Source organism: Camponotus vicinus, unplaced genomic scaffold (assembly GCF_025532165.1).
Source record: "Camponotus vicinus isolate PSW18456_S1 unplaced genomic scaffold, iyCamVici1.0 SCAF_9, whole genome shotgun sequence".
Lineage (NCBI taxonomy): Eukaryota > Metazoa > Arthropoda > Insecta > Hymenoptera > Formicidae > Camponotus > Camponotus vicinus.
In genome coordinates this window covers 15,043,297-15,068,807 of record NW_028141981.1, presented here as the reverse complement: position 1 = coordinate 15,068,807, position 25,511 = coordinate 15,043,297, and the positions used below count along the sequence as shown (strand labels likewise).

At 31.0% G+C, this 25,511-nt stretch overlaps 5 protein-coding genes across 16 annotated transcripts in view; 2 read left to right on the top strand and 3 right to left on the bottom strand.

The window, feature by feature from the left end:
* The window catches only part of LOC145977441 (low-density lipoprotein receptor), a 30,419-nt gene extending 15,923 nt beyond the window's left edge, over positions 1-14,496 (bottom strand). For all 4 annotated transcript variants that reach the window (XR_014440503.1, XM_083109443.1, XM_083109442.1 and 1 more), the window contains exons 1-3: positions 14,328-14,496; positions 10,811-10,936; positions 238-360 (exon numbers count right to left, since the gene is read on the bottom strand). Coding sequence is in view for 3 of the 4 variants with exons in the window: in XM_083109443.1 (XP_082965569.1) it covers positions 238-360; positions 10,811-10,936; positions 14,328-14,496 (418 nt within the window). In the remaining variant the exon portion in view is untranslated. The remainder of the gene's footprint in view (positions 1-237; positions 361-10,810; positions 10,937-14,327) is intronic.
* Positions 14,497-15,591: 1,095 nt separating this feature from the next.
* Positions 15,592-17,680, bottom strand: LOC145977443 (WD repeat domain-containing protein 83). 3 transcript variants are annotated; one of them, XM_083109449.1, is made up of 5 exons: positions 17,474-17,680; positions 17,145-17,388; positions 16,824-17,050; positions 16,347-16,750; positions 15,592-15,705 (listed from the first exon to the last, which is right to left on the bottom strand). In XM_083109449.1, exons 1-4 carry the CDS (start codon positions 17,544-17,546, stop codon positions 16,377-16,379), a joined length of 918 nt encoding a protein of 305 aa, XP_082965575.1. In that variant the 5' UTR covers positions 17,547-17,680; the 3' UTR covers positions 15,592-15,705; positions 16,347-16,376. The 3 variants fall into 3 exon arrangements, with proteins under 3 accessions (XP_082965575.1, XP_082965574.1, XP_082965576.1); XM_083109448.1 differs by lacking the exon at positions 15,592-15,705 and adding an exon at positions 15,869-15,995; XM_083109450.1 differs by lacking the exon at positions 15,592-15,705 and having other exon boundaries at positions 16,268-16,750; positions 17,474-17,679.
* Positions 17,681-18,146: 466 nt separating this feature from the next.
* On the bottom strand, positions 18,147-20,886 carry LOC145976763 (pleckstrin homology domain-containing family J member 1). Of its 3 annotated transcripts, none has more exons than XM_083108129.1 (3): positions 20,719-20,886; positions 20,088-20,506; positions 18,147-19,448 (listed from the first exon to the last, which is right to left on the bottom strand). In XM_083108129.1, the coding sequence occupies exons 2-3, from the start codon at positions 20,176-20,178 to the stop codon at positions 18,967-18,969; spliced, it is 573 nt and encodes a 190-aa protein (XP_082964255.1). In that variant the 5' UTR covers positions 20,179-20,506; positions 20,719-20,886; the 3' UTR covers positions 18,147-18,966. The 3 variants fall into 3 exon arrangements, with proteins under 3 accessions (XP_082964255.1, XP_082964256.1, XP_082964257.1); XM_083108130.1 differs by having other exon boundaries at positions 20,088-20,376; XM_083108131.1 differs by having other exon boundaries at positions 20,088-20,296.
* A 389-nt stretch (positions 20,887-21,275) lies between these two features.
* On the top strand, positions 21,276-23,311 carry LOC145977376 (uncharacterized). Of its 4 annotated transcripts, XM_083109307.1 has the most exons (7): positions 21,276-21,461; positions 21,569-21,713; positions 21,813-21,961; positions 22,050-22,272; positions 22,358-22,525; positions 22,828-22,854; positions 22,964-23,033. In XM_083109307.1, the coding sequence occupies exons 1-6, from the start codon at positions 21,423-21,425 to the stop codon at positions 22,842-22,844; spliced, it is 741 nt and encodes a 246-aa protein (XP_082965433.1). In that variant the 5' UTR covers positions 21,276-21,422; the 3' UTR covers positions 22,845-22,854; positions 22,964-23,033. The 4 variants fall into 4 exon arrangements, with proteins under 4 accessions (XP_082965433.1, XP_082965432.1, XP_082965430.1 ...); XM_083109306.1 differs by lacking the exon at positions 22,828-22,854 and having other exon boundaries at positions 22,418-22,525; positions 22,964-23,311; XM_083109304.1 differs by lacking the exon at positions 22,828-22,854 and having other exon boundaries at positions 22,964-23,311.
* LOC145977375 (protein arginine N-methyltransferase 6-like) lies at positions 22,964-25,300 on the top strand. 2 transcript variants are annotated; one of them, XM_083109303.1, is made up of 6 exons: positions 22,964-23,038; positions 23,791-23,852; positions 23,935-24,049; positions 24,176-24,239; positions 24,309-24,542; positions 24,706-25,300. In XM_083109303.1, the coding sequence occupies exons 2-6, from the start codon at positions 23,817-23,819 to the stop codon at positions 25,217-25,219; spliced, it is 963 nt and encodes a 320-aa protein (XP_082965429.1). In that variant the 5' UTR covers positions 22,964-23,038; positions 23,791-23,816; the 3' UTR covers positions 25,220-25,300. The 2 variants fall into 2 exon arrangements, with proteins under 2 accessions (XP_082965429.1, XP_082965428.1); XM_083109302.1 differs by having other exon boundaries at positions 24,176-24,542.
* The last annotated feature ends 211 nt before the right edge of the window (positions 25,301-25,511 follow it).

Below are 25,511 nucleotides of genomic sequence, written 5' to 3'. Positions count from 1 at the left end.
AAAACTTTTCGTATTCCGAAAATCTCTGGTTGAGCCTTAGAAAGATTATTGGAGCAAATTGCCAGAAATCATCACTGATATCTTGTGTCTCAAGACTAAATCTTTTAGGAAGCTAATTACATGTATATATTTCTTGTCTCCCTGTATCTCTCTCAATACATAAGTTAAACAGGACCGAGTTTTAGATTAAAATATATTTACGTGATATAATGAAATTTAAAAAAAAATGTAACTTACTGCAAACAGCAGGATCTTCATCAGCGCCATCCGGGCAATCTCGGTCGCCATCGCAATGCCATATATTCGGTATGCATCTGCCGTTGGTGCACTTGAAGTCCGAGTCCTTACATTCCTGGGCGTCTGAAATGTTCATAGAGGAATGAGCGACGGCGCCGATCGGGATGATAGTCGCGCAAACGAGCTGCAACAGGATGCACGTGCGCCGAGATGCGTCCAAAAGGCGCGAACTTCTGCCGCGGATTTGCATGATCGCGAGAGAGATTTTATTTATTGTCTGCTACGTGCAGATCGTATTGTGCTATAATACACTCGAGAAAACTCCAATGTTTTAATCAGAGATTAATCTTCGGACATCATTTCAATGCGCCAAAGAGATCTTCGACAATGAGACTCTTTAGCAATGATGATTTTCGAGTTTTCGCTGCGAGGCTATCACTGATATAGTTGGCAAAGTCTGGCCGACTTCGATACGAGAAAACGTTCGTTATTTAAATTTTCGATACTTCCGAATTATCGAAGCACTTTTAAAGGAGAACTGGCGCTATTACTTTATCGGAATTTCAAGACTTCAGCAAGTATACGTGATTGCGAACGACGTAAGATTCAGCTCCAGGTCCAGCAACTGGCGCGACTATACACTCGCGATAGTAGCCACGGATTCTGTAAGGCCGCTTGGCCAAGGGGCCTCTATATAAGGGGCTTGGCATACATGCAACGGTGGCGGCGGTAGAAGAAAAAGAAGAAGAAGGAGATATAAACACGAATCAAAGCCGTGACTGTCGATCTTTATTCGCGTGTAACACGTTATGTTTTCCTAATTTGCGTGAGAAAACTATGTACACGTGTGCGATACACATCTAATCGTGTGTCCTCGTTGATCAGTCCAGATTATTTCAAGAAATCCATCAAATATAAAATAAGATTTTTAAATAATTATAATTTATTAAAAATGAAATAAAATCCTTAGCCATCACAACAATCTATTTTATAAATTAAATCGAAATTGGCGCTGTGGCTCTTATGTGCCAGTTTCGATTTAATTTTTAATTATTTCAGCTAAATCCCTAATTATTAAATCTATTTTATGAAGCTTTTATTTTATTAACAATACTAATTGTATACGCGCCAATTTCAGATGCCAAGATGTCAAGCCAGATAATTTTGATAATTAACAAAGTGCGGTACTGTAAGCAAAAGAGGATTTCTCTTTAAAATAAAATATTGTTACATATATAGCGATTACACAATGGCGAAGTATTTTAAATGGAGCGATGCGTGATGCAAATATAAAGAATTAAATTATCTACATGTTCGAAACGAAAATATGCAGCAATCAAATTAATTTAATACGTTTGGCTCAATATATACAAATACAAAAACACAATAACCGTTACGAATTTTACAGAAAATAAGACCTGAATTGCCTTTGAAGTGGAAAAAAATTGTAACGCGTCCTTGGTTGCACTTGTTCGTTAATTCTGTTTTAATTTTTTCGCACAATACTTTGAAAATAGAGCTCATTTATCAATCTTTGTTTTAACAAGCTTTCCGAAACTGTTAAATATGTATATATATGCTAATTTACCACTCTATTCTCATCAAGTATACTATATTTTCACATGTAATATTTTATAATATTATTTTGTAAAAGAATAATGTTGCTATTTTAAAGATAAATAATAACGAAAATAATATCAAGTAATGTATGCATCCATTTAACGCAAGTGCTCGAAATATTATACGTTACAAGAAAGCCACATAAAAGCAACTGAGGAACAACTATCTTGTTTCCAACAATTTTAAATTATTCCTTGCAAATTTATACGGCCACGTATTTGTGTAAAAACTGCCGTGACATTTCAATTATATTTATCTTACTACTCTTTATTACTTTTACAATTTGCGTTGATACATATTACCATAGAATTAAAACCTAAATATTTTGTACGTAAATATATCAAGAAGAAATCTCGAGAAATCGTTATGTACAAATTTACAAACTATATAGTATCAGTATAATTACTTATCAAGCGTTCTCTTACAACGCACATATGACGTAACGCAAATTATGCATAATGATAACACGAGGGTGGCATCGATAACATGCGCGGTCACATCGATATAAAAATATGAGAAATAGCACATCGGACGATAGCATCGAACTCTAGAAAGATATCGGCATATAAACGAAAATAAATTTTAATTGATTAATTGAACATAAAATTTATTTATCATCGCATATTTCTCGATTCGACGCAAACAAATCATAATAACGATTATATTCCATATTTTTCCTTTCTTTATATTTTCAATATGTTATTATATAGATTAAACATGCACAGATACAACATAACAAAAGAGAGATTATATACATATAGAATAAAATTATTTAAAAAAAAATAAATCCATTTGAAGAGATATTTTGGAAATAATTTATTCTTTAGCAACAATTTGATTCCAGAGAAATTTTTTTAATAAAAAAACATTGTTGATTTATAGACATTTCATGTTATTATGTTTTAATGTTAAGATTATAACATGATTATCTTTTTTTAGAACCATTAACAACAAGCTTTTTATGCATTTCGAGCTTCAAAGGATACAGATATAATTAAATATTATTTTTCTGAAAAGTATTTTTAAAAATGGATAATTGTAGCATTGCAATATATAATAACACATAAAGCTTAAAAATATTGCAATATTTACAGAATTATCGTATTTTTAAAATAAAGAATGGTCGGAAAAAACAAAATTATAATTAAAAATTAAAAAACTTTAAACATTTTTGTTAAAAAAATTTAATTTTAAATCATGCATGGATCAATCAAAAATGGTAATGTTGCTATTTTGATCAAACAATTAAAGACGATCGAAGACCTGAGTAACACTTCGTTTGCAGAAACATGATTCTGAGATATTTGCATCTAAAGCTTTTGGCACATTGAATGTGGATGAATGAATGCCATCGTTCTGAATAATCAATATGCACTATAAAATGGAATACACAATATTCAATATAGATATATAAAATATGCAATTCATATATGTATATACATGGCATAGGGTCATCTCGTTACTCTATTCTGTGCCCTCCCATTTATTTTTGTTTATTCTATTTATTTTTATCGATTTAAGAATTCGTTGATAATAGATGTGATGCATAACTTTCTTTAAATAACGCATAAAAATATTTACAATATAGATTATAAAATATATACAATATATTGACCAATATTGATCAATTACTTTTTCATGAATCTAAAATAGAAACACATATTTCTGTCAAAATTTTAAAACATTTCTCTTAGACTTAAATATTAATTATTTAAAGTCAACAATTAAAGAATTATTTTTGTGACTGCTGTAGATATTGCATGTGGATATATAGCATGTCAAAAATCGAAGCATATGCACAAGGTGCACATGTTAGCGTGGACCGTTAAAAGATGAAATATATATGACAGGAACACGGCCAGTATCTGGCTGTAAGAATTTTGTTTCTGATAAAAAATAAGCCATCTCCTTCATTCCCTTTTCACGCGCTTGACTTTCTGTATCACGACTTAGATCCTATGCTTTATTAATCTTTTGATCGTCATGTGCGAGCAAATGAGATGTAGTGCGGATCGATTATCTCGTTTCCATCTTCATGATATATTGCTATATCAAAATATCTGACAATTTATATACTGCCAAATGTTTTATTGAAATTAGTTTAACAACGCGGTAAAAGAAAAAAATCATATAGATTTTTAATCAATTTTTATAAATAAAAATAATTGGCACATTACCAATTTTAAAAATAACACCATTTACAGTAAAACTATCGTATCAAAAATAATTCAAACAAAGTATTTGTGTACTTCAAAATCTTGCAATATTTAAGCAAATTATTAAGTTTAAAAGAAATAATTGATTTTTTAATCTCTTTCAAATTTCTCAGAAAATTTCGTGTGAAAAAATTTTATTCGAAATTTTCTCGTATGTATTAGTTGATTAGTTGATTATACTAGTTATATTAGTTATATTAGTTGATTATACATTATACATGTATATTATCTGGTGGCGAAAAGCTACGAATAAATTATAATTGAAAATATATGTCACCAGGCTATCTATTATATTCACGTTAACTAATTTATTGCCTCTCGAGCTGCAACACAGCATACAAATATAATATAAAGGAAGGAAAATTTGATACACATATACATAAGGAACAATCGTAAAACGTACGAAAAATCAACGAAAAATCATTTGATATCTTTTGCTTTTATTTTGTAAAAAAAATTGAATAATTGATATAATATACGTACGAAACAATAATTTCAACTTGACAAATTAAAAGTTGCACGATATGAAAAATTAATATCACAATTATGATTTCATTCTCATCATAAGCAATCATTTCTTAAATAGATTACATCTGCTGAGAACAAAAAGAATTTTGCGGAAGAGTTAAACACGCAAATTATTAATTAATAAACGTTATGTAATTATTGTATCAAATTACGGTGGTTATTATGCCGCGAGTTGTTGTCACATAATAATCCATGCATTTCCGAGCTGGTAATATTAGATATTAACGGGAGATACGAGATATGAAGAGATATTTAGTATTCTCCTCTGTGGGTGTGTGTGTGTATCACGCGTGCATATTTGCATTCTAACATCTTTTATTAAAAATATTGTTAAAAATTCTGTTTATTTCTTATGAATAAAAATTTTCTGTTGCGCTTTTATCATACATATCTAAAATATAAAAAATATGCATTGAATTGAGCAGAGTATATTAAAACTATATAACGTTATACAGGTCTCTGAGTTAAAAGCACAATTGATCAAATATTGAAATTCCAAAAGGTAAATTCGCTGCTCTTTTTTCTCAACATGAGTTTTATATAATGTTTGCATCGTTAGCATATTATCACAAGTCAATATATATTTGAAATCTTGACTATGTTTTCACTAGGAAAACAAATCGATTTTTATAAATAAAAATATTTGATACATTACCGATTCTAAAAAATGATATCATTTACAGTAAAACTATTGTATCACACAAAAGTAATGCAAACAAAGTATCTGTATACTTCAAAATCGTACAATATTTATTAAAAGTATTTTTATAAAACTATGGTATTTTTGCAAATATTGATTTCTAACAGACTACGTAACATTTTCACAACCATTTCATATAATCATATACATGCATGTGAATATGTAGAATATGTATTTCGTAGCGTAGTCAAATCAAAAAGACAATTTTACATACTACAAAAATTAATCGAAAAGCTAGAATAAAAAATTTTGTTTAAATGAGATTTTATTTTCGAGGAAAATTAAAAATTTAAATCTTAAAATGTTACATACACAATATCTCACTTTGTGCGGAATACCAATTTAAAAGTAAAGGAGAGAAAAATGTCATATAGTCGTCGTCCGATAATCTAAAAAAATTGAAATAGACTGTATAATAATACGCTCGACATTATCATTGTGTATGATTATATGCATTATGCATTCATCACGAAATGCGCTATACTTTCTGTAAATATCGCTTTTCATACATCATGTGTTGTCACATATGAATCAATATTTACTACTACGAGGCATTATTACGATTATATCGTTCGAGTTCACGTTTTATTTATTCTTCATTTGCCCTTTAGTTCCATTTTAATCGAGATCAATTCAATTAAATTACCTATTAAAAATATATCCCGTACATCTCCGTGTTATCTCTTTGCCGTTTTTAAATTAACACATAAAATATGATTTGGAAACAAACGATAATTACATACAATATGCGCCAAAATTAATGAAAAACCTGCGATCCCTCGTGAAATTTGAAATTGACTTTCTGCTGGGGAAAATACCGTATCATATATGCCATAATTTTCTTAATTTCAATATTTACTACAACTTAGCAATTATTTAGGTTAAAATTTGCTAAAAGTAGTTTTCCTTAAATTGGATGAACATATAAATGTACCATTATTTATCTATATTTCTAAAGTTTCACTTTTTAATTTTTATACACACTTTTTTTAATAACGTTCTAAGATTAAAGATTCAAAAACTTCACAATAAATTGATTAAAAATTCTCATCATTATTTTCTTATGTGTTTTTATGTATAATACATATTAATTTATATATAGAGAAATAATTAATTTGTGCAATATATTATTTTTGAATGTATTTTGATTTACTTTTTAGTAATTTCGAAAGAATTATGTAACGTTTTAAATCATTTATTGCAATTAAAGAATTTATTCAATACGACTTCTAATTTCAATTTTATAATATCTAGATACAAATTGTATTTATTAATGATATAAAAGTAATATAATAAAAATGGATTTACTTGAGATGACACTGAACTACGACCAATGTCGCGAGATTTTGCTGGTACAGTTTCAGTGACGCAGATCAGTCGATTGGTTTCAATCGAGTTAGAAATTATTAAGCAGCAATTGGTATCTAAATACGAAGGCATAGGATAAAGTTCAAATATGCTCACGATACGCAGATCTTTTTTTCTCGATTTTTACAGAAAGAGATCATATTCAAATTTTTTTTTAAATTTTTTTTTAGATGGATGAGTGCTTCGCGAATTCACAACTAAATTTCAGTGAATAAGAGTGAATAATTCTTTATTCGTTATATATATTATTGATAGATATTAACAAGATTTGGCCCATCTTTGCGGTGCGTTATCGCGAAATCTCGGTTCGGCATGGTTGACGCAAGCTGACATTCGAGAGCAAATCATGCGATCCTATATACACCGTGTCGTGACTGGCTTTCACCATAATTATATGGTGCGTCGGTCGGTAGTCGTCGTGCAACCGAATCGGCTCTCCTTGTCGACTGATGCAACCGATGCGGGTCTTGCGCTATAAAATACAGCGACCCTAAGCGGATGGATGCATGCCGATGCAGAAAGTACCGCAGCGAACGAGTCCAAAAAGAACACACGAAAAAAAGGAAATAAATTCAAGGTCCTGATGCAACATCGCCTGGGTCTAGCGTGTCGAAATGATGATGGCGTTGCACCCAGCCTTAGGTCAAGGCGGCACAAGATCAAAATGTCATTAATAATAAACCTACAATTCATTTCCCTTAATGTTTTTTTTATTTAGATGTTTATAGTTAACTTTGTTCTTTACTGATATTATGAAAAATCTTAAGTAAAAAATTCTTAAAATTAATATTTTTCAATTGATTCGATTGATTCGATGCTTTTATCAGCTCAGATATTAATATGAAATTTTCTATTAATGAACAATTTCATTCGCTATTAAAATTCACAATGTTCGCCATTCTAATAATAAAATTTGATCGTAAAAGGAAATGTAAAATTAACTAATTTTCGTCGGGAGAAAAAGTCGAAATCGATAGTCGAAACAGAGATAAGTGAAAATAAACGAATCATAAGTGGAATTTAAGATCTCGGAATAGCAGAGGACACGCGAGAAACTGACTAAAAAGAAAGGGAGTTAGCGCAAATTGGTGGAATCTGCGTGATCATAAGATGCAAACCTTGCGAATATTCCGAGAAACGACAAAGGGTAAAGTCGGTTCGGTTCGTTTGGCAGTCTCGTTCGTTCTTCTTGCTTCTTTTCGCTCGTTAGGTAGCACTCTTTTGCTCGCGATCTTCCTTTTCCTTTGCCTTCTCTCTATCTTATTATTTCACGTCGTTGCACTATCCTGCCGCAGTTTGTCTATTTAGTTGCTTATTTAGCTGCTTGTTTATTTGCGCTCTTGTAGTTCGTGTAATCAATTTATATAAATGTAGGAAATCTACGGGAAAATATTGAACTCTACAAAAGTCTATTACGGAGAACATAATATATAATCAACTGTACGATGAAGTTAATTTTAAAATATAACTGAAGGAAAGAAAAAATTGTACAAATAGTGCGATAGAATATCAATTTTTTTCACATTAAAAACAAGCTAGCCGATATAATAAGTACGTTTATTCAGCGGAGCAATATTCCTAGTTAAAAATTTATCACTTAAAAGCAATCAATATCTCAACGTTGATGTAAAAAAATTATTCAGTTTTAAACAATAATTATTATAGTAACATTTATATAATATATTATATATTATATATAATAATTATTATAATATATTATATTTATATAATTATTATAATAACAATTATTATAATTAACAATAAATATTATTTAATAATAGAATATTATCTGCATTTCTCTTTCATATGATCATTGCTTAATATATTATATACTTAGTTTGGACATTTATCATTTTTTTTAAGACTATCTACATCACAAGCTACGAGCAAATAATTAAGCAAGTTAATAGACAAATAAGACAGGATAAGTCCACGAGCATACGCACCGGCAGTTTCTGTTTTCTAATATAAAAGATCAAATTAAATCATTCTGTCTGATGCAAGATCAACGAGGGGCTACGTCTTGCTTGGCGCCCATAAACTCACGTGTTTGATTGGAAAACCTATAGGCGTCCACAGGCAAGGACGGTCAGTTTTTATCATAAAATTCTGCGAGACGCAGCTTATAATCATTTATAAAATTATAGGGATTATTGTTTCTTGTTCTTTCTCTTACTATAAGCCTTATCTCCAGACTTAAAATGCAAGGAAAATGGCATAAGATTACTGCATCAGAAACATTTACATTTTCTAATTGCTACTGCTTTTCGTTACACATACGAATTTTTGCAGAGCCAAGCCGATCAATACGATTTTTTATGTAAATGTCTTAAATTTAGTACCACGTGATTATATGTCTTGATACTAAAATTAAGATACTTATAAAAAGTTGAATCGATCAGTTTGGCTTCTGAGGCTCATATCGTTCAAATATTCATGATACGAACTCGAAATTAACTACTGCTAAGAGAACTATGGTCTATAATCTTTTCGATCATTCTATACTATAATATGCAAATACATTGCGCAGACTTCAACAAAAGCTTAAATATTCCACAAAATACTGCTTCTTGTCCATAAGATTCTGTCGGGTAAACACATTGGAGTTTCTCGAATGATTTATAAAGCAAAGTTCACTCTATTATTGTGTCGAGAGACATATATATATGTATATAAATATATATTCATGAGACTCAAAACGATTCCCAAAGATCGAAGATTATATAAAACTATTGTGATCTTAGTTCTTAACCGAGTTTCAATAAATCAATAAACTTAAATACGTTGCATCAAAGAATAATAGGTCAATGGAGATACAAGCGATTTTCAGGTGATTATGCGACGTAATAATTAGACGAAGAGTATATTTATTCATGATTGCGCAAAAAATGTGCTCGTATAAGAGTGCAATGTCATGTAGATTATTAGATATTTATAGGAGAAAATAAGAGATGTGTGTATGAATCTAGTACACATGTGTTAATAAGATTATCATCGTATTTTTATAATCATTTTTTTTATTATTCGACTTAATGCCGTTTATTAACGCGATTTTCTTTTTATCAATCAAGAGTTGATATAACTGGAAGAAGAAAATGAAATTTTCCAATAAGAAAATCAAATAAAAAAGATCACAAATCAAATTTAGTTAAAAATACATAATTTATCAGCACATTTTATTCGAGCAAAGCGCTTAATTAAATGCGCTTAATTAAATGCGAATTATCATACCAAACTCGTTCTACGTTATACTAACGTAATATTATTATATTATTATGATTAAATATTAACTACACGTCAATCAGGATCCCGATTGACGCACAGAGTCTCGTAAACAAATTCCAAAGTATGCGATTGGTCGAATGAAGATTGGCTAAGACGATGGTTTTAAATCGCAATAAATTAGATTTTTTTCGCGTTGGAACATTCTATTCGGAATAAAATGTCACAAGAATACCCGCACAAACACGCTGATGGTTTGTTTGTCAACAAATCACTTATTTTAATTAACAATACACGCGCACGCGCGCCTCGAAGATAGTGTATTTGCGATCGCATACTCTCCCGATAATATGTAGCGCGAAATATTTCCGGAATGTCTTATCATACATTCATTTTGCATTATCACGCGTGCAATTAAGCAATAATACTTCCTTCGATATCGACTATACAGTTATAAACGAAATGCGAAAACTCATAAATATTTAATGCTCCGAGCAAAGTGCTCGGATGCATAACTCCATATAGTTTTTGACGCAAAACATGTTTCAAAAATGAGTGGACGCATTTCCATTTTATTCGATCACCAAATTCCACGTCTCGAAATAATGATTAATATCTTTCTAATTTTGCGATTTTGGTGAAACGACAATTTCACTTTAAATCACTGTGTAACATCAATTAAAAGAAGTATGTGAATGATGAAAATGATAGAAATTTTCAAAACCCTCACGACCAATGCTACATTCGTTTACGCAGTGCCAATATTTGTTATGTAAAATGATGTTTGTGTTTCGGCTCTCATACGCGAATTTGACGCGTCAAAGGATTGCGTAAATTTACGCTTGATCATATGGATCGCGTCGACGTCATCGCCGTTGTATCTATAATTCTATTTTGCATAATTTTGTACGTGACTTACATTTACATTCCTCCGGGCTTTCATCGGAATTGTCGGTACAGTCGTCCGATTTATCGCAGACCCACGAGATTGGAATGCATCTGCCATTGGCGCACCTGAACTGCCTCAAAGGACAGGCTAGTTTACCTAAGAACCAGAGAAAAAGTTCACTGAGAACAATTCAACAAGTCATTAAAATCATAGAATATCACAAGAAAACATAAGTGTGCTGCTTAAGCACACATGCATATATAACAAGCGATTGATTTTTTAGTATGCAGTTTAGTATGCAGATTTAAATTTCAAAATTGCAGTCTCACATTTTTGAAAATAGCCGATAATCATGATTAGTCAATTCGCTTATTATGCTCAAGTTTTTTTTATATTCTTTCTATATGTTACAGGTTTTATTTATAAATTTATATGTCACGTAAATTGATGAATTGAATGAGGATGCCAAAATTTATAATTAGAATGATTCGTTATTTAAAAACGCGACTAGGAGATATGAGAACCGTTTAACTGCAATAACCATAAAATCAAATGTAATCTCATAGCTCATTTACGTTAATTGACTGACAAGGTTATCTCGCAATTCTTATTGACGACAGGAGAGATAGATACTTGGCATACAAGGCAATTGAACGAAAAAATGAAATCGCAGAAATCTTTCATCTGTGCAAATATATTGCTATTGAATTCACGTATCATCATATAATATAAATATGTTAACATGAATTTTATACAAAATTATAAATGTTATTATCTACAGCTATTGACAATTTTATTTCATGCTTAGCGATTTCACTTTTTCTTGATCTCTTTATAAAAGGATAATAAAAGGATATTTATTTGCAGTAGAGTAATAAAGTAGAGTAAATTTTCTTCAAAACGGATTGTCTTGGGAAATATTTAAATTTACGATCGTGTATGATAGAAATCTCCTGTTAAAGATATCAACTTACAATGCTGATGAGAGTGGACGTAAAATATATAGCGTACGCGAAGCGGTTAACGTAATCTAAATATACATGCAATCTCTTATCGAAGTGTCTATAAATTCATGTACGATTTGCACGTCGGTTTGCGGAACAACCTGACAACTCCCGTCGGGAATTGTCGATGCGGATTTATCACGCGGACGTGCGCCGCGGCTATTTCCACCGCCTCGTGAATTCCTCAGCAAAATTATCGTGCGATGCTAATAGAAAGCTAGAGCAAAAGTCGGGATCGGACGTAGAGGGGTCGCGCAGAATCGGCGAAATAAATCGTCTAATCAACGAGTTCTACCTCGCGGTTCTCGGCTTATAATGCTTGGATTCGCCAGAAGAATCATTACGTTAATTGCACTTGCATACTCGCGCCGAACGAGTACGCATCTGGATTCTCTCTTTCTCTCTCTGCGAAGCGTACTAAAATGTACATATTTGGCGAGCGGTCTAAATCCCCTCCGGTAGTTTATCCCGTGTGCCTGTGATGAAACAAATGTAATCAAAACAAACTTTCGTGTAACACAAGCAAGAAAGCAGCATGATTTTGATGTTGATAAATTTTCTCGTTTGATATCATTCTTTATCTCTTCTCCGACAATTTCCAAAGTTTAAATGATGAAACAAAAATTTCAATCAACGTAAATCGCAAATGTGGCTTTAAAATTAGAAACAATTTTCGCTTTTGGCAACAAATATTTATATCTCTGTTCATCACACACACGCACAGGGTATAAACAAAACATCATCTTATTTCGCGCGTAATTACACTAACATTACTCATTTTCACATAAATTGAGAGTTTAAATTCTTTAAACTCATTTAATGTATTTTAGTAGAATAAATCTCTCTCAATCTCTCAGATTTTCGCGGTTTAAATTCTCTCAACATGTATGAAATAATGTATAATTGTATGAGATAAAGATACAAAAGAAAGGATTTCTTTTGTCATATTTCTTTTTTTGAAGATTTTATTTGAATGACCTGCAATATTCTGAATCTTGAATTTTACCTTAATTTGCATTTCCATTATTATTCAATGTATGTATAACGTACTTACTAAATCAAAATACGAATACTGAATGAAAGTCTGCTACGTCGAGTTTCGAAAAAGCTATGATAGTCGATAAACTATACATGAAATAATTTGTATATCAAACTAAAAATATAGCAAGTTAATTTTTTATTTACATATATATATATACGAGGAAGAAAAATTAAAATCGTTCCATTTCTGACGGCGATAATTTTTTAAACCATGTTGATTTTATCATTTAATTATTATTTATTCATTACTCAGTAAGAGTACGACGTATTCTGTAAATTTTTTTACCACAAAAACCAACATGATGTTAAATAATTAATAATTTTCTCTCCACACATACATACACACATTTTTGTTTGCATATATATATATAATAAACATCCCGTCTGTATACATAACTGCTCTAGCTTTCTTCTCACAATTCGCCTCGGCAAGACAGAAATATACGTGGAGACAATGAAAAGCAGTGTGCGCGATCATTGACAAAACGGAACGATATTGCGCGTCTACTTATATAATATACATCTTCGCGCCGGCTGTCGAATCGAACGTCCTCGTCGTGTTGCGAGATTCGCGGTCCGAAGGGGGATGCTGCGAGCGGATTCATCACGACGGGACGAGTGCACGTGAAGATCTCGTTTTGGTCGCTCGAATATTTACCCGCACGTAAAGCTAATTATATTTTGAAAATAATTTATCTAATTCCTCAACATTATTAATTTGAGATGCAAATGTGATAAATATGTATAATAACATTTAGCACATGTGCGTGTAATTGTAGCGTGATTTCAAAATTTACACAGTGAGCGTATTAGATCAAACACGATGCATTATGCATTCCTGATGAGAGCGAAAATTTCGGAGATAAACTCAGAGAACGGCCGCCATGAAACCCTCTTCCGCGTCCTCGAAGGCGTATTTTTTAGAAGTTTCATAGAAAGGATTCTCTCCTTCGTATAATATGATTGTATAATATGATCGTACAGTGCTACTTGCTTTTTTAACGCGTCTCTTTCGCACAGAAGTTAAACAATAAGAGATAGATGAATGACAGTTAATTACAGCGGCGCACATTCTCGACAACGATCGTAAATAAACCAATTACGTCTTCGCGATATACAAGGTGAGATAAATATTCGCTTTTGAGAGTCAATAGCATCGATCTTAAAATTTAATAACCCTCGAGTTCAATAAAGATCAGTTTTTTTTCTACATATCTTAGAAAGGGAAGGACAATGGGATAAACGTGCAAGAAATCATAACTGAAAAGATTCGCGAAAAAATGTGGCGATACAAAAAAAGAGGAAAAAACCGCATAAGAAATAACGCATAAAGGACGAGGGAGAGATGACGGGTCACGGGTCCCGCGAAGGACCAGTGAAGCTGGGTGTACAGGTCCAGCTTGCCCGCCAGCCTTCCCCCTCCCCCCGCCCACTCTCATTCACCCCCGTCGTCGTTGCTCCGAAAATATTTCGCGATCAAATAGATATGCGGATCGACTTACTGTCAATTGAGAAGGCATCCGCGGCTGCCAACGCGGCCAGTGCGACGAGTAGCAGCACGCCACGGGAATCTCGCCCCATGACAACCCTCTTTCTTCTCACGGTCGTGTCCTTCCTGCCTTCGTTCCACCACTGTGTCAGGGCACACCACCACCACCCAGTGTGCAGCATCCGCCACCACCGTTGCCAACCTCTCGGTACCACGAGTTTCTTCTCGCCGTCTCTCGCTCGCCCTCTTGCCGGCTCTCTCTTTCTCTCTCTCCGTCTCTCTTCCTCCCGTGAATATCGATCAACAACAATAACAATACGCTGGTGGACGAGATGATCACTGCTGGAACCTCGCTGAACCACGCGGTCGAGCAGCCTTCGTTCTACATGGGTATTCGTGAGAAGCCGCAAAGTATAACCCGCTCTTTTTTCTCCCTCGTTTTCACCCTATCTTTTCCCGGCAAAGAGTTTATCCCTGCTCTTTCTGTCACTCACTCTCCCTTTTGCGGTTACCGCGTGACAAGGAAAATATTTCACGAAGTGGCGAGACTGACCGGCCCGCCCCGTATGCAGCCACCTCCGCGGATCTCACGAGATATATCTGTCCTTCTCTCTCTTTTCCCTGTCTTTCTTGCTCGCTATGTCGATTCGGCAGTGGCGGATTATCATGCGAGGCGTCCAGAGCTTCGGAGCAATCTTCAATGCAAAAATTAAATATTTTATTTGTAAAAATTATGTCGAGAATAAAATGATTTTCAAACGTCTTCAAATAAAGGTTAAAACCGATATAACGAAATTAAATTTAATTTCCTATATTATAACTATAGAAAAAAGAATTTTATATAAATAAGCATAAAAACCCATTATCTCTCCGATATTCGTATCTGGATTAATATATCAGCTTCAATACCTGCTCCAGTTTTTTCGATCTTCGATTTTTGCTAATAATTTACGTAGACAGTTACATCACTCCACGCGCCTTAGAGATTTTAAAACTCATCATACAACTTCTAAAGCGCGAGAATTCTCTTTGTATTTCTTACGTTTTTCAATTATTAAAAACAATAGTGTGTATTCGATCAATTTAATATTTAGAATTTAACTTTAAATTTTTACCGGCGACAAAAAAAGTCAGGAAATCAGTATGTATGTACTCTGCGTTCTTCAGTCCACTACTGTGATTCAGCCGGTTTCTTTCGCGCTCTCTACCGTTTCGCTCTGCCGCCTCATACGGCCATCACCTCTTCTCTCTCGCGCTCCCCGGGAGAGACTGCGCCGACCAGTGAGACGCGGCGAGTGTTGACGCACCGACATCGCGCCACCTGCGCGCGCAGGTTCCCCGCTCTGTCCCTTTCTCTCTCGAACCGGTGTGCTTTCTTTGTCGCACCAACGCTAAAATGTATGATGTTCGAAAGCTCACTCATTACGCATATAACACGCGTGCGAATAATCAAGTATGTACTGCCAAGTACGTACCTGTCCCAGCTTAACCTAACTCATATATGCACGATTATAAATTAAAAACGTCAGCGTGAATTTTGCAGTCGCGTAAAGCGCGTGCGCACGTTTATGTGTGATGTGTATGTATACACATATTGGACGTGTATTGTAGAATTTTTTTGTGTCAATCAAATGGAATTTCTATACTTGTTTATCTCTCACAAATGTCAATATTTAGCTCTCTAAAAGTATATACTTGTTTTTATAAAAATTGAACTCTCGTACAATAGAATATCAAATATACATGTATATTATACTGTATAATATTGTGAATGATGTTGCTCAAAATTTTTTATATCAAATAATGTCTGATTTTTAAAAAAAGTAAAATCATTTAAAGAGATAGAATCATTTAAAAAGTAGAGAAAAATCTGAAGTAATTTTTATAAAAATCATTAAATGGATAATCAAGTAAACATTAAAAGAATATATGGTAGTTTAAAGCGCTAAGTAATTTCCTGCAATATCTTATAATTTTATTTTGTAGTAAAATTGATAAAAATGTTTGCAAATAATAAATTTTGAAAACTTACATTATCTTTATAATGGTACAAATTTTAGTATTATTCGTCATCTGTATGAGATGAAGTACTCCACATTAACACATTAGATCCATTGGAGGCTAAAAAGCAATTCTTCTGTGGATGAACACTTATAGATACAGTAGCATATTTAGTTGGCTTAAATCCTGAGAGTTTTGCAACCACTTTTTGAGATACAAGATCCCAAATCCATAACTTTCCATCCGCCGATCCCGAAAGAATTTTTGTATCTTGGTAATCTACGCTTGATTCCAAACAAAGATCTTTTCCGGTATGACCTCTGAATTCACCAAGTTGTTCTCCCGAATCTTTATCGATTAATCTAATTACATCATCTGCACAACTGATGACTAGACATTGGCCATCTCTGGTAAAACTGGCGCATGTAATTGCATCTAAAAAAATTTGTATTTTTATATTTTGATCGATGAATCACAAATCTACTTATGCTACCTTATCATTACATACCTCCCATATAATCTGCGCATAGTTCTCCTACACGTATATCATAAGTACGTACTTTGCCATCAAAAGAAGCAGACAAAATTTCATGATCTGAAACTCTCACACTCGAAATAGAATCTTTGGCATCATTCAGTGATTGTACTGCGTCTTGCGCTTTGGAACGTCCATCCCAACACATAACACTGTTGTCACGAGAACCAGAGATTACCATCGATGATTCTTCGTTGAATCTGTGGTAATAAAATATATAAAACTTAGTTCACTCATTTGAATTGTAAGAAAAATTAGTATAAAATAAAAATGAATAGTGTGATGACAAGATACCTTACTGTTGTAACTGGACCTGCATGACCTCTGAAGCGCCGTACAGGCGTACCAGTTGCTACATCCCAGAGGATTACAGATTTATCCAGACCACAGGACACGATTTGGCTGCTGTCACAGGACGCACAGGCGTCCATAACCTCGTCCCCATGTCCACCATATGTTTTTAACGTAACGGATTTGTACGGGTTCCATAGCTTTATTTTTCTGTCCGATCCGCACGTTACACAATAAAAACCATCAACTAAAACAGAAAACCATGTGTCAATATATATATGTGTTAGATTCATATAAATACATTATTAATAACCTCATAGCGACTTTCTTACCGCTGAATCGTACAGCTCTGACAGCCCCTTGTTTGCAGTCGATTTCTTTCAGGAATTTATATTCAACATCCATTTTTTTTAAGATCAATTTAAATACAATTATGATTTGATAAAATCTCTCGATAAAAGGTAGCACTATTCGGTATCTTTCACTCTTGAAAAACTGCCAAAGTTCATCGCGTACATACTTTGACAGAAGGGTAAATTGACAATGATTTGAGAGTATAGATATGTATTATATTTGTCAATCAATTCATGATTTTTTGTTAATGTTTTGATAATTTTTATAAAATTATTTTTTGAGAGACGCGTATTTTATTTCTCGCTATCGTTTAATTAATTGCTCTTTTGATAATTCGTTTTTATTATCCATCTTTTTTAAATAATAAATTAATGTGATTATCAATAAAATTATTATCATATAAGAAATTTAAATTAAAAATGTAGAAAAATGGGATTTATATACATATATCATTAAAAAATTTATATTAAATAATAATGACTTCTCCATTATTTTTACAAGAATTTGTACAGTGGATTTTTATAAAATTAATATATATATGTACATATATAATAAAGGAATTATATCTGCCTTATATATAAAACATGTAAAAAAGACAAATAATATTTATTACAAATATATTTTATTACCTCCTAATTATGAATATTTGATGAACTTGTTTATATCACTCAGAAGAATATACAGATTATAAAAATAACTTTTTTTTTTATTTTACAAAATTATTTTTCCACTCTAACATTAATATTACTACATAAATTTGTTATAAATAGAAGTGAGTATTTGATAGTTTTAAATACTTTATCAAATTTGCAGAGGTAGAAATAATGATTAGCAAATAAATAATTATAATTTTCTAAAGATTGTATCTGGTGCATCTTTTATCCAATATACGCACAATATAAGAATATGTACTTAATTATAAGAAATATTATTAAATTAGCATATTTTCTTAATCATAATTTGTTGTACAATGTTGCTATAGGCTAGTATAGATTATATACACGTCATTATATATTTTGCATGTTGTATTTTGTTATTACAACTACATTCTTATTACTTAAATTTTCATAATTTATTAACCTTTTCTTTTGTTTTTTCCAATATTCTCTTTTTGTGTTAGAGAAAAATCAATTCTTTTGCATTAATAGTAGTTTTTGATTTCCTTTGCAAATAATTTTAATATTATTTTAAATTATTATACAAAGCAAATTTAGTTTATACAATTATAATATTTTACTTTCTTTTGTATTTTATCTGATTTGGCATAAATAATGTATAAATAATTATAGTTTATATATTTGATGAAACTACATCTCAAAATTTGCCTAAATGGCAGTGACAATACTATAAATCAAAAACTGTATGTAACTATTTCGTTCATTATATTATGATCTTTCAATATCTAAAATAAAAATTTCAAAAACTACCATTAAATTAATTCAACAAGTCTAGTTACAATTATTATCCTGTATTAAAGTTCTATAAGATTAACTTCCCTGGCTATTGTATTCAATGTGGATGATGATCCAACTGACGTTGCAAATGAACGTACATGAGATCTGAAGCTAGAAGCAGGTTCCCAAGCTTCATCTCGTACAACACCTTGATTCCTAGGATACATTAGTAAAGGATCTTTACCAGTTTTCTTGCACAATCTTTCTTGAAGCACAATCAAGCGAGATCGCCAATATTCATAGCTTGCTTGTTTAAGTGCATTAATCCATTGTTCCACTTGAGACTCTGATCGACCACTTAATACATGCCGTTTTTCATGTTCATCACGAAATGAAATGCTAAATGCAAATACTCCTTCCGATGAAGTATCTATGTTAATGTTGCAATTTTCTAGAATAATGACACCAGCAGGTTGTCTCCTATCAATTTGTCCTAAATCATTAATATTGAAGTAAAATAGTAGATTGTACCGCAGCTTGAACCATTTTTCTTTAAACACTGAAAATAAACGAATTGTATGTTAAAAATATATATATTATCTTGTTAATTATTTAAATATATATGCATCTGTTCTATCATTCATACAACCAATTTGCATAATAAGATTGTTAAGGTTTGAGAAAAAGAAGTAATCATTATTCTCTAATTAATTATATAAGATAATAAACTTTTTAATGAGAATATATATGAATTATTTGCTTTTGTTTTCATGCAAAAACTCACTCCTAAAGTTTGGTCAAGTATTTTATTATAAATTTCAAATAATTAAAAATTCTTTAAAGAATTATTAGAATTAGAATCATTTTGTTTCTTTAAAATTTATTTATTGTAATTTATGTTGCAAAGTGGAATAATGTGGCAATGTTTGAAATAATTCTCAGTATAAATCAGAAATGTAAATTATGAAAGCAGATAATTGTGTAAGAACACACAATAATGTGATAATTAAATATATTCTCTCAACAAAAGAGTCAGAATATGTACAATAGGTAAATGAAAGGTATTGTTTATCTTTCTCGATATCGAATAATTATCAGACGGCTATCAGGGATAGGGGAGAGAAAGAACAGAGATTAAGCCGAGCTGTTGTATGTGTACTGCATAAAAAGTATTTAATTATATTCACACTAAACTAACCTGACTTATGAGCCCGCTTATGATTTAGACGTCCTTCGAGATCAGCGGGCCCAAAACTCGCCTCTGCGAGCTCCCTGTCATTGAATCTCATGTTTAGCTAAGCGAGGGTGCTGTCAATATGTCACACAAAAGCTATCACACCACTATCACAATATATATATCCCATCCTCATAATCGTTTATATTAATTGAGATATCAGGGTTCGCCTTCTGCATTAATCAAACGCCTTCCTGAATCTTCGCATTGCAAGAATAATACTTTCACTTATGTCAATCAATAGTCGCGAGTACTGTACGAATAATCTTTGATAAGTAAATTGAATAATGTTGTTACGATAATAAAACAAATCGCATTTCCATAGCGCGTCACACTTTTGAAATAGCTCTCTTACTAAAAGTGGTTGCGTGACGTTTTGTCGTCTGCGATGGACGATATAAAAATAGATAAAAATATTTAATTTATAAATATTAAATTATAAATATCAATACGATAGGCACAGAGAGAGAAATATCTTTACATTTATATTCGCAATGATAAAAACGAAAAAGTAATTGTATAAAGCAAAGTTTCTCATTTAAAAATTATAAAAATAAGATTGAAGTGTCTCGTATTTAGTATTTGAATAACTTACTGAAAGTTTATTAGTTTTAATCCTTGTTTTTAAGATTTTCCTTATGCATAATTATATGCAATCATTAAACGTTGCCATCTCTAAATATTATGCATAATATCGTTATAATCTCAACTTTTTTTATCATTTATATTTTATATTTTAAATGTGTGCTTTTGAAAGAAAGTACAATAATATATATCACATGTATCTACACCTAGATGCATTTGTCACAAAGCATATGATAAAGAGAAATTGACCAATCAAAATGTCTAATTTAGGCTGAAGTCCCATGGAGCGGAAATATTCAGCGGAACGGAATGCGCGGAGCCAACGCGGCCAATCACAGCCATAGAAAAAGCACCGCAAAAAAAACGGAATGGCTGTGATTGGTCGCCCTGGCTCCGCACTTTCCGTTCCGCTGAATATTTCCGCTCCATGGGACGCCGGCCTTAAAGAATGCCATATTGCCATATTGCTGTATTCTTCTTAAGTACGTGATTGGTTGATTCTTCTGTGCATGTCCATATGTGACTACGCATATCTGTTTGGACAGACCTTTATGTTTCAGATTTCAAAATGACAGTTTCCGATAATTATCGATTGTGATTGGTTGTTTTTTTCAATAATACTCTACATTTCTTTTTCATTTCCTCTCAATTTTATTTGCGCGCTAAAATTTGCGATTTAAAGACGCAAATCTTTGGCGCGAATTTCTCGACAGGATGTATAATGGGCACGATTTTTTATCATGTATCAAAATTGTGAGTAATTTTCATCTGAGCTGATAACGGTTTTTTGGCTTCATAGTAAAAAATGTTTATTTTTCGATTGTACAAAAATAAAACCTACGAATATTTCCACTTCTCAGCCTGTCACAAAACAAGCTGCGGCAAAGAAATCTGAGAAAATGGAATCTATGGATTTTGCAGCAGAGCATCGTGATTTAATTTCAACAGCTAATAAGATTTTTGGAGAAGGAAAATGGAATCATACTGTTGTTCATCAAACTTTAGGTATATCTATAGTCAATTTTGAATAATGTATTTCTGTAAGTATAAATAGTTTTCCTCCTATCAAACTTACATATAAACACAAGTTTAAATTTATTGCAGATTATGTTGAAATCATTGGTGCCAAGTGCAACGTTGGATGTGTTAGTTCCGTTAAAGTTCAATTGGAGAATGGAACCTTTCACGAAGATATTGGTTATTATAGTGCAGAAGAATCTACAAAAGGCTTGTCAATACACAATGCAAGAATTGTATATATCAATCATTTGAAAAAAATAAATAATGATACATACAATATTTTATATTTGACTAAAAAATTATAAGAATTTTAATTTACAGGGTTCTGCTGTAAATGGCTTAAGGAGAGCTTTGTTGTCATTTGGAGATAAAATTGAAAGAGAGTTGCAATCACAAAAACAAATTAATCCTGAACAAACTAATGACATACAGAAAAATATAGTACAATCAGCTAATAAGCAGATTGAAGAAAAGTCAAATGTTTCTATTCAAGACCCTATTTGTAAGACAGAATATGAAGATCTGGAATCAGATAAAAATGAAGGTTTGTAAAAAATAAATTCATCTAATCATATGTCTGTGAAATGTTCTATAATACATATATCCAATTTAAATTATTACAAATCAAGATTGTATTCTAGTACCTGTTGCAAAAAAGAAAATAACAGACACTAATCCATCATTATCAGAAATGATTAGCTCTCAAGAAGATCTTCAACCTTTATTAAATCAAGAAAAGTTAATGATAGTACAAAATGACAAAACGGATACTAAAACTGAAGACAATTCAAAACAAGGTACTATATAAGTGAATATATTCAATATTGATCAAAATTACATTAATTGTGATATTAATGCATGCTGCACACTCATATTGCAAAATCTAGATCCATTTAAAAAAGTATAAAATTTTCTTGGTATTTTTTTTAGTTCAAACTAAACTAACATACTAGATTTTGATTTTATTATATTTTGAAATTGCTTTATAAAATTATGATACACTAAATATAAAGAAATATGGAGTATATTATTATAATTATATATATACATATAAACATAATTTATTTTATATAAAAATATGCAATTCTCTTTCCCATAGAACTCCAGGAAATTTAGATGGAATAAAGTAAATTCACAACTATTATAAAAACTCTACTATCATTTCATATACAAAATAACTTTTTAATAAATTCTAATAGATGTTTTAAGCATTGATCATCTTTAATTTTTTATAGCATTATTAGAAAAAGAGATACAACGAATGGAGAGGAAAAGAAGGCAATTGGAAAAACAAATGGAATTTAAAAAACGTATGAAGGAAAAAGAAGGACAAGTATTAAATAATAGTAACCTGAAGCCTAATCCTAAATATTAAAAATTACACATAAATGATATGGATCTTGTAAACATTATTTTTGTAAAACCAAGATTAATGTAATATCTTTAATATATATAGAATATATATTTATTTTTTATATAAGTTAAATTGATTATATAAGTAAAACTGAATTGTAAAATCAATCTTTAGACAAGAAATAGCCTTATTATTATTATTTAAATAAATAAATATCTTGTAACATAAATAGGAAGTCTGAAAGAGAGAAAATTAAAATCTCTTAACTCATTTATATTCTTGAGATATCAAACACTCAATAGTATTTTCATTATCTTGCTTTCTATATGCAATAATTAGTTACAATTTAATAATTATGGGCATTACATATATTAACTTTTGAATAATTGTGTTTAAAAAGATATATTATTTTTATTATAAAATATATAATGTGCTAATAAAGATTTTCTTCAATTTCTTGTATATTTATTTATTCTTGCTCATTTCTAAAAGATAGAATTATAATGGTGAAGACAGATTGCATTAACATAGAGCAAGACATTGAATAGATTAGAAGACATTTACATGTTTACACATGCTCTTAATGATTATAAATTATTCAACTTATACATCTTTTTAATTGACATCGAATAGAAAAAACAAAAATTAAATAACAATATTTAAAAAATAAAAGTGTAGATTATTTTATTCCAATTTAAATTTTTTTAGGTTATATCTGTATGTATCAATAAATCATGGATGAATATTTTGAAAGTTACGAAGAACTCGACGTAAGTTAATAAATAAAAAAATATATATATATTCAATCATATAATTATATGTATGTGTTCATATTATTAAATGTATTTTTAGATTCATCAATTAATGCTAAGCGATAAAACACGTGTTTTAACATACAAAAATGCTATTTTTAATATGAAAGAAGAATTTGAGGGTAAGATAGTGATGGATGTTGGTGCTGGTTCAGGTAAATTAAATAAATTTTTTTGTTACAATTAAATACTAACTATTAAGAGTATATATTATACATGTTATTTCCTTCAATGCATAATAATGTTAATTATATATTGTGAGGTATATATTTTTTTTGTAGGTATATTATCAATTTTCTGTGCTCAAGTTGGTGCAAAGAAAGTATATGCAGTGGAAGCAAGCATGTTAGTAAAGACTATTGAACAAGTGTTGATTGAAAATAATATACAGAATACAGTTGAAATAATTCACAGTAAGGTAGAAGATATCGATCCAAACAGTTTAGAGAAAGTAGATATAATTATCTCAGAATGGATGGGTTTTTATCTAGTGCACGAAGGAATGTTAGATTCTGTACTTTTTGCTAGAGATAAGTTCTTGCAAAAGGATGGCTTATTATTCCCATCCATAGCAAAATTGTATGCTTCGCCATGCCAGTTACCATCTATGTATGAGTTTTGGGATAATGTATGTGGAGTCAGTATGAGGTAATTGTGTTATTTTTAAATAAAACAAAAAAGAAAGTAGTGGCAACATATATCTAATTTCTTAAATTTAAAAAATAATAATGCTTCTATCTCTCTTTTTTATTTTCTTTTTTTATGTTTCAAGAACTATACTTATTCAGTAATATATTAAATTTTTATTTAGATGTATTGGAAAAGAATATAGAAAAATTAAATCAATGAAACCAGAAGTGCTACTTTTAAATCAAGATAATCTTTTGGCAGAAGGAAAATTGCTTGCTTGGCTGGATTTAAATTGCATCTCTATAGAGGAGCTAAATCTATTAGGTGGAGAGGATTATGTATCGGTATGTGAGAAGGATGGAAGATATCAAGGGATATGTATTTGGTTTGTGGTTGAATTCCCAGATGGTTCAAAACTATCTACAGCACCTTATGATGAGGCAACACATTGGAAACAAACTGCAATTGTTCTACCTACAGATACAAAGGTGATAGAAAAAGAACCTATCGCTTTCAAATTGGAATTAAAAAGAGACACATCAAATCCGAGACGTTATAATATAGAACTAAATTTGTTGGACGCAGAGGAAGTAGAGCATGATATTCCATGTAATTGTCATATGACAAAGTGTATAGTGACAAAAATGTATATCGAAGATCAAGCAAATAATGAGAGTGCTTTATCAACTGAATGATATATGATAAAAAACACTAATTTATAGATTTGTATATAATATACTAAAAAGAGAAATAAATATTTTTCTAGATACAATGTAAAGAAAATATTTAGTTGTAATTTTCTTTATTTCTCTCTCTGTGTTTCTCATATATTTATAATTCATAAACGTGAAACTTTTTGAAACTTGTTACTTTGCCAAATGTAAACATTGAATTATAAGTTGCTGTGAGGTTTAAATTTTAAAAGTTCGAGTTCTCGAGCTTTGATAGAAATTGATATACATATGTGAATATTAGATGGATACGATT